The sequence below is a fragment of the Olea europaea genome, chromosome 7, assembly GCF_002742605.1.
Source record: "Olea europaea var. sylvestris chromosome 7, O_europaea_v1, whole genome shotgun sequence".
Taxonomy (NCBI): domain Eukaryota; kingdom Viridiplantae; phylum Streptophyta; class Magnoliopsida; order Lamiales; family Oleaceae; genus Olea; species Olea europaea.
Window position 1 is genome coordinate 635,338 of NC_036243.1, and position 13,689 is coordinate 649,026.

The 13,689-nt window shown below is 30.8% G+C and overlaps 1 protein-coding gene across 1 annotated transcript; it reads left to right on the forward strand.

Annotated features, from left to right (window-relative positions):
- The first annotated feature begins 11,917 nt into the window (after positions 1 to 11,917).
- LOC111396607 lies at positions 11,918 to 13,344 on the forward strand. The gene is made up of 2 exons (XM_023023025.1): positions 11,918 to 12,575; positions 12,672 to 13,344. Exons 1-2 carry the CDS (start codon positions 12,102 to 12,104, stop codon positions 13,278 to 13,280), a joined length of 1,083 nt encoding a protein of 360 aa, XP_022878793.1. The 5' UTR covers positions 11,918 to 12,101; the 3' UTR covers positions 13,281 to 13,344.
- Positions 13,345 to 13,689: the final 345 nt, after the last annotated feature.

Below are 13,689 nucleotides of genomic sequence, written 5' to 3' on the forward strand. Positions count from 1 at the left end.
CAACCATTAAAATTTGAGAATGGGGGCCAAACGGAGGTTTAATTACATTGATGGGAGAAGAATAAAAATACAAGAATAAATTAAGTATATCGTTCGGTATTATGGAAAGACGAGAAAAAGATGAAAATTTTACACTAGGAATCCATCTCCTGTGAAATCTTTGAAACTCTAACTTCCTGATTGATTTCTTGAATTTTTTTCTCCTTTTGAATTGAATAGTATATGTAAAATGATCCCTAAATCTTGGCTTGAATATATGTGTATATTGAAACTCCAAAAGTTTTTAATTGTTAGATTAAGATATGTATTTATAGAAAAGATTTTATGTAAAATCTTTGTTCAACTTGATTTCAATCAAAGAGTTTAAATTTGATTCTACTAAAGAGTGCAAGAACTATGTAACTTTATTCTTTTATCTTCTTTTATTTTGCAATCAAGTCATCTTCATTCCAAAATTATAATAGTTGACCTGAGATGAGTTTTGAATTTTGCAATTTAGTCCTCAAACGTTTCAAATGTCGAATTTGACTTTTGAAACTTATGAATTTTTATCAAATGTTCAATTAATATTTTCAATTGATCACTTGCAATCCGGGTAATCTTCAATTGCTTGAGATCAACTTCAGTTAAGCGCCAGATAATTTCTTTTCATATAAATTGTATTCAAATTGGGATTTTCCTATAATTAACATAATTTACACAAATTAAGTAGATAAACGCTCAATTTATTTATAATTAAATAAGAATAGAAGTTCGAATAAGCGCATAAAATGCACTTATCACTCTCCCTAACATTCATCCATCTTAACTTGGTCAGGCAATCTTTTGTCTATTCTCTTGATAAAATATTTAAAGAATCAACATAGCCTATCCTTTACCAGCCTGACGTGTGGTCGAGGGGTCTCACCATTTTTAATAGGATGGTAGTTGGGGCATCTATTTGCAATTTCCGATGGTTAAAGTTCCATAGAATAGTTTTTAAAAATAATTCTTGATGTACATAAAAAAATGTACATAGGGTGTTCACACGCTTCACATGGGGTGGGATTCACTATGATTTGACGTAGCTTTTCAATTAGGCCCAACTAAGCGTTTAAAAGGGCTCTAATATTTAATAAATTTCTTGAAAAAAAAATTGTAAATAATAATTTATTTCCCTATAAAAGAGGCTCTATTGAGTATTGACCAACTGGAAACTGGTGAAGGAATTGCCCATTACTAACTTTTTATAATATTTCCACTTTGTATTTATTGCGTGGACCCAAATTTCCAACTCGGCTCAAAATAAAAATCCCACTTATTTTGGGACCACTATATAAATTATATTTTCTATGATATATAAATAAATTATGAACTACAACTTAATCCTGTAAATACGTAACTTTGAAGAACAACTAGACATGCTTGTAGTCCAATAAATCAATTACTAAATCAATAGGAGAATGCAACCTCCAAATTGACAGGAGACAAGTTTTTTCAAGTGGTTGAGCTGGCTTAAAGCTTCCCCCCATCAAGAAAAATAAATGTTACCTATCAAAACTTAATAATTCAATTTTGACTATAACTACCCTCCCAAAAAAAATAAAAATAAAAATGTTGGGCATGCGCGCACACATATATGTTCTAGAAACGTCAAGAATGCGAATATGACGTAGTCATAATTTCTTATTTTCAAACTCAATCGAGTAGTGTGATTTTTATTTATTTATTTATTTTTACTAAACTCCATTGAGCAGTCTATAAAATTTAATTCCCATTTTACGAATAATTCTTTTTTATTTTAATATGTTCATGTATATGAAGAAGTTGAGCAAATGCCCTTTTTTTGGAAGGTATATTATAACTCTTAAATTCATTTAAGTGTGTCTTATTTCATTTATATGATTAGCATATGATTACATAAAATTTAATTAATAAAAAGAGATGAATATATAATATATTATTCTTAAGCTTGTATGCATTAACTTAAAAACTAAGCACCTATTTGAGGCCCTGTTTTAGAATACACTTTATAAAATATAATTTTTGAAAAGAATGTGCGGTTAATAAGCAAAGAAAAGTTTTAAATTTATATGCAAAGTGATTTTATTGGGAACATATGTGATCAAAAATCCATGCCGGATGAAATGGGATTCGAACCCATGATACAATCTTGAATTTGAGGAAAATAAATTTTAATGAAAGGGGCTCAAACGAGGCTAAGAAGATATTTGATCTTGCTTAAAAGTGATATTTTAATTATGTTTTCAACGAGACAACTACGATACGCTGCCAAGAAAAATGTTAAAATAGATATTTCTACATACGAATAAATATGCTGAAAGTTACTACTTTCAAACCACGTACGGGTTTTAAAATTTTACATTCGAAATAGTTTCTCACGTTTTCTTTAATTTAAGCGTATTTAATACTCTAGTCGATTGTACTTATGATGTGAGTGATTGCATGTAATTAAAATGTCGAAAAGGTAACCCTATAATCTCATGACACATAGCCTATGTGCACTTTGGCACTAGATTTTTCCATCAACGCTTTTTAGCTAGTTACATTTGAATTGATGCATTTTTAGATGTTCCCTCTTTTAGAGGTGGATAGGCATCGATAGTGGGAAGGAATCCTCAAAAGTGGACCTTCATATCAATAAGAAACTATACTAGTAAGCCTCCCCCCCACCCCCCAAGTACTATCCCAAAAGATTATAGATATAACTAATAAAAATGATTTTTTATCTTAATTTTTTGATAAATTTTGAGTGGAATCCATAAATATAAAACAAGCACGTTATGATGTAAACTCTTGAAATTCTATTGAGTCAAAGAATGAACGAATTTGTTTCGAGATAATAAATTTATGAACTTATAATAAGATGATCGATTTTATAGCTAGTGCTCAATCTCCTTTAAAAGCAACTTTTCCGAAAGCAACGACATGAAATCCATAAATTCTTAAAAGCATGTTAGAATGTACAATCTTGAGATATGATTGAGCAAAGAACTAACAGATCCGTCCTAACCAAATTTCTGAACTTACATTGGGATAATCGATTTAATTTTCACATCTAGTATTTCTTAATATTACACATTGCTATAATTTTAGCTCACTCTTCACTCTCTCTTTTGAAAAGGTTAAGCCTTTTGGTTTACCCTATTGTTCAATCTCCTTAAAGTGCATTTTCTCCAAAAGCAATAAGATGAGAAAACTATATGCGATCGATGGTACGCATTTACATTTTCAAGAAATCGACAAATGAGGATCAAATTATAATGTAAAATTTTGCAATTTTGGAGAGAAATGGAAAAATGTATACATGTTCTTACACGAAATCTAGAGCCATTTACAGTTTTGGTTGATTGATGTATACATGCACATTACCCATGAAATATATTGAAATACTTACATCGACCGCACACTAAGGCCCTGTTTGAGCCACATTCTATTAAAAAATATATATATTATTAAATAGTGATTTAACATCATTTCAACCACATGTTCTTCAATAAAATAATATTACATGTGAATTCAAAATTTTCTTATTTTTTAACAACACATTTTTCATCAACTCACTGTTCAAAACTACATTTTTATGAAAATAATGTGGCTCAAACAAGGACTTAATGTAACAAATTTATAAGGTGAATGGAAAATATTCTTTTTCTAGTCCTAACTATTGATTGCACACAATTTAAGCTTATGCTAAGTAGTAACATAGTCTAGGCCTCATTCTCATGCAAGCCAGTCTTTTTAGCTTAGGAAGGAATAGGTAGGATCAAACCTCTTTTTGCAGTCTCTAAATAATTGATTGCAGTGGAACAATTCCAATTGTGTGCAACAAAAAAGTCTAGCTGCAATGAGTCAGTGGCAGGATTTAATTCAGTAGGACCTGCCCAAGTGAGACATTGCCATTACAAAGTAACAGCTGTAATATAGGCTGAAATGACAATTGCTGGAACACAAAAGTACACTAGGTGTTGATTGCAAAAAATAAAAAAATAAAAAAAATTGGCCTTAATAAATCGAGTCGAGTAGGCGCGGCTTCTTAGATTATCCGACTGAATTGTTCAACCGAGTACGATCCACCTATATGATGAGCCAAGTCAATTTTAATCACACATTCTAGTAGGTCGAGTCGCTTGAATAGTAGTCGCCTGAATTGTTTAAACAACATTAGTGGATTGTTCTACTTATTAAATTATTTTTCAAAACTCATGAGCCGATAACTTTAATTTGAACGAGGGGTATAGTTGCAAGATTGATTATTCAAGTTAAGTCGTATTAAATAATCGTAGTTAAAGTTGAAAGTGTTTCAATCTTAATAAGTAGCTGTACTAGAAAGTGAGACGGGTCACCTTGCAATGAAAATATGAACAAGAGAACATCATGCTTTCCTTAGAAGAGAGTCTGACAGGTTTTCAATGATTTTATATATTCATTCTATTGTCTCATATTACAATAATTGTACTTAAAGAAAAAGAAAATAATAGAAAGCATAGAAATGAAAAAATAATAATAATAATAATTCAACCTAGTACTCTCGATTTATTTAGAGTTTATACAGTAATATTTATTAAAAATTATATTTTAATTTGAATTTTAAGATTATATCTAGATTGAGAAATTATGGAGAACCAACAATGTTAATTACGTACTGACAACAACTTACGAGTCAATTGATAGGTGGACCATACTCTCCTTAGTGACTAAAGATTGGTTTTAAAAGATGGTGGGCAGTGATGTTATGGAGTCGGGGAGATGGAGACCTAAAAAGAGGATCTAATATTGAAAAAAATAGTGCTTATCCAAACACGTCAAATTTTGCTCTCGGGTGAAATTTTGGACAGAGTCTTAACCAAGATGAGGTGATTAGCCTTGATAGATAGTTGAACTCAATAACTTAAATTTGTTTAAGCAGATATAATTGAATTTGTACACTCAATGTAGATAGGCACTATATACAGATACTTCAAATCAAATCAAATATAAATTCCAAAAATCACACCACAATATTTAACCTAAAGCAAACATAGACCAAATAATGTTATTTCTTCTAATTCTTCCACTATATTCCATAAATTCTTTTTCTTAATTTTTTTTCTTTATTGTATTTTGACTAACACAGGAAGTTGAAAGTTCACTAGAGGGCCCAAACTAGAGAGCCAATGCACTTTGAGAAAAGAGTAATGTTATATAGTCTCATTGGGGTCGTAACTTCAGTTTAGATGTCAGTAGATGATAGATTAAAATAAAGGTAAAATTAATGAGTTAATTAATGCTACTTATCAATTAATGTCATATTAGCGTTACCTAAACTGAGATTGTAACTCCAATAGAGCTAAGTAACATTACTTTTGAAAAAAAGGTCACCACTTGAATCAAAATCTAGCTCATATTTATAAATTATTTATAAATATTTAGGTCACTTTTGTTCGCACATCTCTAGAAATTTACAAGTATTAATCATTTATTCATTGTTCATTTCTATTTATCTACGATTTAGACCGTTTATAAACACTTAATTTCCAAATATAAATTCGAATTAAAATTGTAGCAACGACCCAATTTATTTCATAAGAAGCAAGTTAGTCCTCAAATTTTAAAATAGAGTACGCCAGTTTCTCAACTTTCCATTATACTTGTAATCGGTTCTTAACAATAGAAATCATCCTAATCACATCAATTTGTCACGTCAAAAAAAAAAAAAAAACTATCTTTGTAGAAATAGACATTTGAGAGTCACGTGATGGTTAACAAAGATTTTAACGATTTGTATAGTTAACAATTGATTGTACTACAACATGAAAGGTAGATATTGCTCCTAGTTTCATCAATCGAAAATTCAAATTCAGACCATAGTGGTACTAAAATGGATAATCCCACGAAAATTTCATCTCCTTCATTTTCTTTATCATTTTCCCTTTATGATAACTCTTCCAAACATACCAAAACACAAACATATCAAATAATTCTTGAACTTTGCGAGTTATAAAAGTAATTCTTATACTTCTAATTAATATTAAATTCTATTGCTGAAGATTAATTTCATGTAATATAATACAAATCAAACGGGGCCAAATTAGCCTTTAGTCTATACCTTTATCATGATTAATATGTAGAGTAAACTGTATGCGTCAGTGGTCCCAAAAAAAAAATAATAATAAATAAATAAAACCATTCTATCCACAATTAATATATATATATATAGGTAAAGCAACTTGCCCCATACTTTTTCTATAGGTATTAATTAATGAGATGTATTTTCAATTTATTCATTCCAGGTACTAATTAAGAAAATGATTTTCATTGTTGAGAGGATATATATATGGACCATACAGTTGGATCCATCTATGGTTTCATTAAGAAGAAAATGAAACATTCTTGTAGACGGTATTTATGGAGCGTGTCATTGAAAAGGATAGAGTCGAGTATTGGACAAGATTGGACGGTAGAAGTTTCTTCTTTTAGTTTAATGTTAGTTCAATCTTTCTCATCAAACGTACAAGAAATATTTATTTAGAATTGATTCGACAACTATACGAGTCGTGTATGTATCTTTAAGTTTGTAAATCTTATGCTGTCACTATTCCTTACTAAACGTACAAGAAATGTTTATTTAGAAATGCCTCGATAGCTTTTATATGCATTTTGAAGTTTGTAAATCTTATGTTTTCACTATTGTCTAATTTTCTCTATTAAACATACAAAAAATGTTTATTTAGTGCTTGCGCAAAGTATTTGTTGAGAAGTGGTTTTTTCTGGAGAATGTGTCGTTGAAAATGAGTATATTAGAAAGGTGATTTTGAAATAATTACTTTTAAACTAGAGCTTAGAATTAACCATATAATGCTATGTTTGTAAGTATTCTAAAGTTCGTAAAAATCTACTAAGATTAGAATTGTAATTAGCTTTGTTTGATCACATTTTCGCACTGTAAGAATAATTTTTAAGGTGTATTTTTAATATCAAACCGAGTCGAATGCAATTAGTTTAAATTTCGACTCAAGATGCATACACTATGGAAAGTAAAACCTAACATTTTTTATTTATTAATTAAAATAATAAAAGTTCCAATATAAGTAAAACAAGAACCCATCAAGAAAAAAAGAAACTTATGCCGAATTATTTGAAAATGAATGAACAAATTAAACCTTAATCTTAAATAATTTGAGATCCACTATGGACATTATTTTCCTTTCTATTCTAATTCCATCTAACCCAAGGCTTCATCTAATTAAAAACTAATGAAATGACACAGTCCACGATCACAAAGACTTTAAGTTTGATCTACTTTTATTTATTCTATTCAATTCGCATTAGTGTATTATTTTGTTTTTAAAAAATGTTGAACCCCAACTTTAAAGATCCCCATCGTCCCGTCCTTAAAATTTTGTGAGGGAGGTAAATCGCGGGATGTGTCCCAACAGGCCAGAGAGCAAGAGTTGCATATACACTGCGCTTATAAGGAGTCCAATTTCATGTATCAGGAATCGAATCCCCACACTGCGACTGACAGCAAGGCGTGAGATAACCTAATTCATGTCCTTTGCACCACTGGGCTATGCCCCCGGGGGCACTATTATTTTTTTTTAATTTTTAATTTTTTAAGTTTATGTAAACATGTCACTAAAGAAATTCTTGTACAAACAAAATCAACTGTTTTCCCCCCCTTAAAAAAACACTATAATTTTTTTTTGTTGTTTTATGATTATGAAAACCAACAAATTAACAAGAGTTGTGTAATTTCATAATTAATAATTATGATGATGTTTGTTAACTCAATCAAATCGAGATCAAATCTTTGATTTAATAACTTTAATGAAATCGATTTTTTTTTTCACGTTAATCCAACAACATAGTTAAGATTAAAAATCTCATAATTTGCATTTATAATCATTAAACTTGTCTAATAAAAAATCAACGTGGAATGTAAATTATAGCTATTAGGGTTGTAAAAATTATACTTTTCTTAGGTGGAGGGCCCTAATTTGCCAACGCCCGCACAAAACCTAACTTACTTTTTTTTTTCCTAAAAGTAAATGAAATGAAATAAAATATTTAAATGGGCATAAATAATTTTTATATATCAATTTGACATTTGAAGATATATATTTGAGATAAATAATATTTTTTACATGGTAATTTCCTCTACAAGTCTTTAGAAATAGAGACTAGAATCAAGAATTCTTACAACATAATTATATTTTCAAACTTTAATTTAAATTTAAATTTTATACTACTAACCACATATCAATAAGACTTAGTGCTAAAAATTTGGTTGTCGCCGATCAAGATACTTCGACCATTCCAAAAAAGACTCCACATAGAAACAAAACCAATTTTTTTAGAAATGTAATGAACGTAAAAAGTACTTATTATTTATTGGCTATTATTTGCATTGTAGAAAAAAATTGCAGATAGTAAAAGAATAATTCATATTATTTTATCAAAGAAAAAGCTTAGGTAACGTGTAATTTGTTGTCACGACTTTCAAATAAAGGAGGAAAAATAGTTGAGGACAATTTCGTCCTACGATTATATGGAAGTGGTCAATGGTCTGCCCAACAAAAATGAAGGGTGCTCAGATCAATGAATCTTAAATATTGGACCATCTTCCTAGTACACTTTCCAATGAAATCTCAGAAGACCAACATCCTCTCAAAGTGTCCCATTCTTCTAAAACCCACGAGCACCATCTTATACAAACCAAATATATAAACAAATATACCCACAAAAATATAATTTGTTATGCGAATAATTTCTCCCCTACCAAATTTTTTTTCTTACGCAACATAAATTCTATATATCACATGAATGACCATACATAGACTTGATGGACTATTGTTATTGATCATATATAATGCTCCCAATGGAACCATGTGGAAGTCCCGTGTTCACACACGTGGCATTCAACTAAAACTAAAGAAAGGGATATCGTAGTGCTCTTATCAAATAATCGAGGCCTAATCGCCAAAGTGCTCTCCTTATATAGCTGAAGTGATTTTTCCTTGCGTAGCCGAAGTGTTTTCATTCTTTCTGCCAAACCCCTTTGCATTTGAAGTCCATAACTCCTAGAAGTGGATTTGATAGACGTATTTTTAGGATTGATTAATGTGACATCTTTATTAAACAGATGTCAGAAATATCAGCTTAGAGGTGTAGGGTAGCTGATTCCTGTCAATGTAATTAATGTGAGATAGGATTACGCGACTTAAGGGTCTAGCAAATGAGGCCATGTTGATCTTTTCCAATGCTGACCACGTCGGCCTGGTTACTATAAATAGTGGTCTTTGTAACATTTGAAGGGAATGAATCTCCATACATGTAAAAGAACATTGTATTTTTCTCTCTACATAAACTCATTCATCGTTACATATTATCTCCTTTACAAGTGCATATCTTTCTTATTTACTTCGACATATTTGATTAGTAATTGAACATGTGTTTAAGCTTACAATCAATATATTGAGAAATACGTCCATGTGTGCATAATTTCGATTGATATCTGTTGACACGTTTTTTGAGGATCATAATTAATTAGTATTTTCCAACCTAGTAAATATAAAACCCCGTTTGGTACCCATTTTTTTCAAAATGCATTTTTCTCTCTCTTCTTTTCAATCACATTCTTTATTAAAATAATATTATATGTAAATTAAAAACTTTTCCTTATTTTTCAACCACATATTTTCCATCAATTCACTATTCAAAAATACATTTTGACATAAAAATGGCTCCCAAACACCCCATAAATTATGCATTTAGACAACCTAAACATTTTGCAATATAAAAGAGGAAATTATATAATGCTTGACAAGAGCATCAATCAAATAGATTTTCCCCCATTGTGAATGACTTATTTATCATCTTGAAGTGATACTATATGAATGAGTCTTATTGACAATAATTCTTTGTTTTTGTTTTTTGTTTTTATATATTAATGATATGTAGTTCTTCAATCAGACTTTTGACAATATCTCCATGGACAATGTTGTAGTGATGTTATTGAAATTCACCGTTGGTACTTTAGGCGCTAGCGTGAAAACTTCAGTATATGAATGAGTCTTAATCATCAATTTTTATGTTAATGATATGTAGTTCTTCTTCAATCAGACTTCTGTCGATATCTCCATGAACAATGTTGTGGTCATTTTACTGAAAATCATCGAGATACCTTAGTCGCTAACGCGAAGTCGTCAATATCACTCACAAATTTTTATTCTCTTTACATTTTTTGATTTTTTCTTTCTGTTTGTGTCACTCATAATATTTTATTCTTTATATTTATTTTTTCCTTACAATATTAAAGTTGATAATTAATTTTTTTTCTTTTTTCTTTAATCCCGACAGAATTTCAATTAGTATTTATTATTAATGAAAATTTCCTTAAGCTACTGCATGCTTGCCTCTGCTCTAAATGTGGTCATTCTCATCATCCCTTCACGATCACTACCTAAACTTATCTATTGTGTTAATGTAAAATACGTAAGTCATAGTTGTTAAAAATAGGAAAGGTTTTCCTTGCTATTTTCTTTATTATAAAAAATTATTTTTCTAACTAATTGATTAGAACATTATGTAATTAGTATAGAAACTTTGTTTTGTAGTTATATGTGACTTCAAAATGAAATAGTTTTCTTGGTTTCTTTAAAAAAAAAAAATAATAAATAAATAATTTTTTTTTTTTTATCAACAATAATTGTGATATGACAAGTCTTCTTTAACTAGACTTCCAATATTTCCATCGAATGTGGTCGCTCTAGTTATCCCTTCATGATCACTACCTAAACTATTAGTGTGTTAACATACAATGCATTAGTTGTAACTATTAAAAATAGGAAAGATTTTCCGTGCAATTTTCTTTAATATCATTTTCTAAAGTGTTTGTTGAACGTAATTAATTTTATATATAGTTTATTATTGTTTTCATCTTTCCTATAGGTGAAAGTAACTTATCATAATTTTGTTTGAGAATGAAAAAGCTAAAACACAATTAATTAGGAAATGACAAATCGAATACAAGTAGGATAGAAACTTTAAAAAGCATTAAGCAATATGAGGAATAAGAGCCCATAAGATGATTGATGGGTCCATACTCGATAGTGTTACTATACTTCAAATATCATCTGGAAATGTACATTGTAAGGTCAATGGGGAGCATCTTACATTTTACTACCAAAATTAACAAGTGGATGATAAAAATAAAAACATAAGAAAAAATAAAAAGTACTTAGAAAAGGTTTTTGGTGGCCTAAAAAGACTAGCTTTGCATAGTAGAAAGGTACAAAACACTAATACAAAGAACCCATCATTTCGAATTCCATAAAAAAACAAAACAATAGGGAATTAAGAAGATTGTACTTATATATGTATCCATCTAGGAGAAAACAAACCCCCCACAAATTTCAATAGAATAGAGGGGAAGTAAAGGAGTAAAATTCAGTTGCTCGAGGAAGAAAATGTGGAAACAAGAAGCCAAATAGCACTACAATCTAAAGGACAAATCCTCAGTTCTTACCATCTTTCGTTATTCGATGTGTTTAGTATTTAATACTGTACTCAATTTAATGAACAAAATTTTAACTCATTTTTCTTCTCAATACTATCTAATCTAGTAAAGTACTATTTTTTTGGTTTCCCCATCTAGTCAATTTGGTCAAACAATATTACAACTCAATGATCTCAATCTAACCTCACACAGACTTCGCAAATCAAGATTTCAAAAATACTCCATCCCACCCCACCCCACCCCACTTCTCTTTCTCTTGGTATTATACTAATGCTTTAAGAGCAGAAAAAAAGCAAAAAATTGGCAGAGTTCATGAGAATTTCATGTAAATTTGCCTGCTTTCACTATCACAAACTCTCTCTTTTAGCACTGTGTCTGTGCTGTGTTGGGGTTTTGGGGGCGGGGTGGGGGGTTGGGGTTAGTTTTTTATTTTCCTTTTCCTTTTCCCTCCTCCTTTCATTTCCTTTCTGCCCATTAAACAATGAAAGCAGATTACCAATCATCCTTTCTCCTCCGTAGGAAACACTCATCATTGCTGCCAACGATCCTTTTCAACCTTAGAAACTTGAGCTTCCAAGATTGATATTCCCTTCCTATTTCCATGATTCATCCCCTTTTAGTTCTTCCCCACAATTTAAATACAACCCTCTTCACAACTTTTTTCCTCCCCCTTCTTCTTCAACTTCCACTTTGCTTCTTGTTTTCCCTCCTCCTTATGATGGATCCTTTCTCTACCAACTCTGTCAATGGCTTCTACAATTTCTTGACTAGAGGAATTGATGATCTTGAACGTGTCTTCTTATCCAATAACTTCATGTCAATTCAGTTTCTTCAAAGTGTTTTATCCCTCTTACGATCCTTCCATACTCAGTTGACCCTTCTTGTTCAAAAACTCAGATTGCCAGTGGGTGAAAAATGGCTTGATGAATACATGGATGAAAGTTCAAAACTTTGGGAAGTTTGTCATGTTCTTAAAACTGGGATTTCAGGCATGGAGAATTACTATTCCACTGGGATCAGTATAATTTCTTCTCTTGACAGTCATGGCCATTTAAGCCCACAGCTTTCTCGTCAGGTCAAAAAAACTGAAACCCAGAAAATTTTGCATTGGATTTTCTAGTTCTTGTGTTTTTATATGTTGATTTTTTTGGTGGATTTCTTGAAAATACAGGTTATTCGGACTATTTCGGGCTGTCGAAGAGAGGCTGTGGGATTAGAGGAGGAAAACAGGTCCTTGATGGAGACAAGAATTGAGCCACTTTCATTAAGGTTTGATGAGAAAGTTTCTGTAGAATCCAAACTCAATGGATTCAATGGATTCAGAGGAGTTCTTTATGCTATGAGAAATGTTAGTTCACTTTTGCTCATGATATTGCTCTATGGATTGGTTTATTGCTGGCCCGAATCAAATTTTTCCAATGGGGGATATGAAGGGTGCTTGTTCTTTGGATCAGCCTTTATGATCTCCACTGCAAGATTGCAACAGAGGGTAGCATCTGAAATCAATCAGATTTCGGGCCGGCCCGGAATTCTTCTGTATGAGTTTAGAAGATCAAAAGTTGCCATGGATGAACTCAGGGGAGAACTTGAGAGATGCTGTTCACAAGGAATAGTAGAATGGGAATCTGAAGTTGGGATTAGAGAACGAGTTGAAAATTTGAAGGGTTGTTGTGGGATTTTAAGGGCTGGAACTGAGAATATCATCGGACAGCTTGATGATTTTTTTGATGAAATTGTTGAAGGGAGGAAGAAACTCTCAGATTTCTGCAGCCATAGGTAAAAAGAATTCAAGAATGTGACAGATAAGAAAAATGGAATATAACTATTGAAAATCAGTAGTTGAATGGTTGTATTTTTTTTTATTTATTTTTTTTTTTTTTCTGTCCCTCTTGTGGATTCCTCTTTTTTTTTTTTTTTTTTTTTTCCTGCACAATGCAGATGTTGTTTCTTTTAAGAACACCCAAAGTGGAAAATTTTTGAAGTGAAAGGATTTGTGTAGCAAAACATGGTGTTTTTCAGATAATCATTGCTCAAAGAAATCAATGGCCAGCAAAAAAGATAAAGCAAAGAACAGTAAAAAAAAAGAAAGGAAACTTGACAAAACTACAACAAGCTGTAAAAGTTACCCTCAATCTTGTCTCCTATGAAAAGAAGACAGTAAAAAAGGAGTGGAAACTTCTTGTTAGTCA

Coding starts and splice junctions, on each gene's coding strand:
- LOC111396607 (XM_023023025.1), top strand. CDS start 12,102: ATGATTCATCCCCTTTTAGTTCTTCCCCACAATTTAAATACAACCCTC. Junction 12,576..12,671: donor GCCCACAGCTTTCTCGTCAG/GTCAAAAAAACT, acceptor TTGAAAATACAG/GTTATTCGGACTATTTCGGG.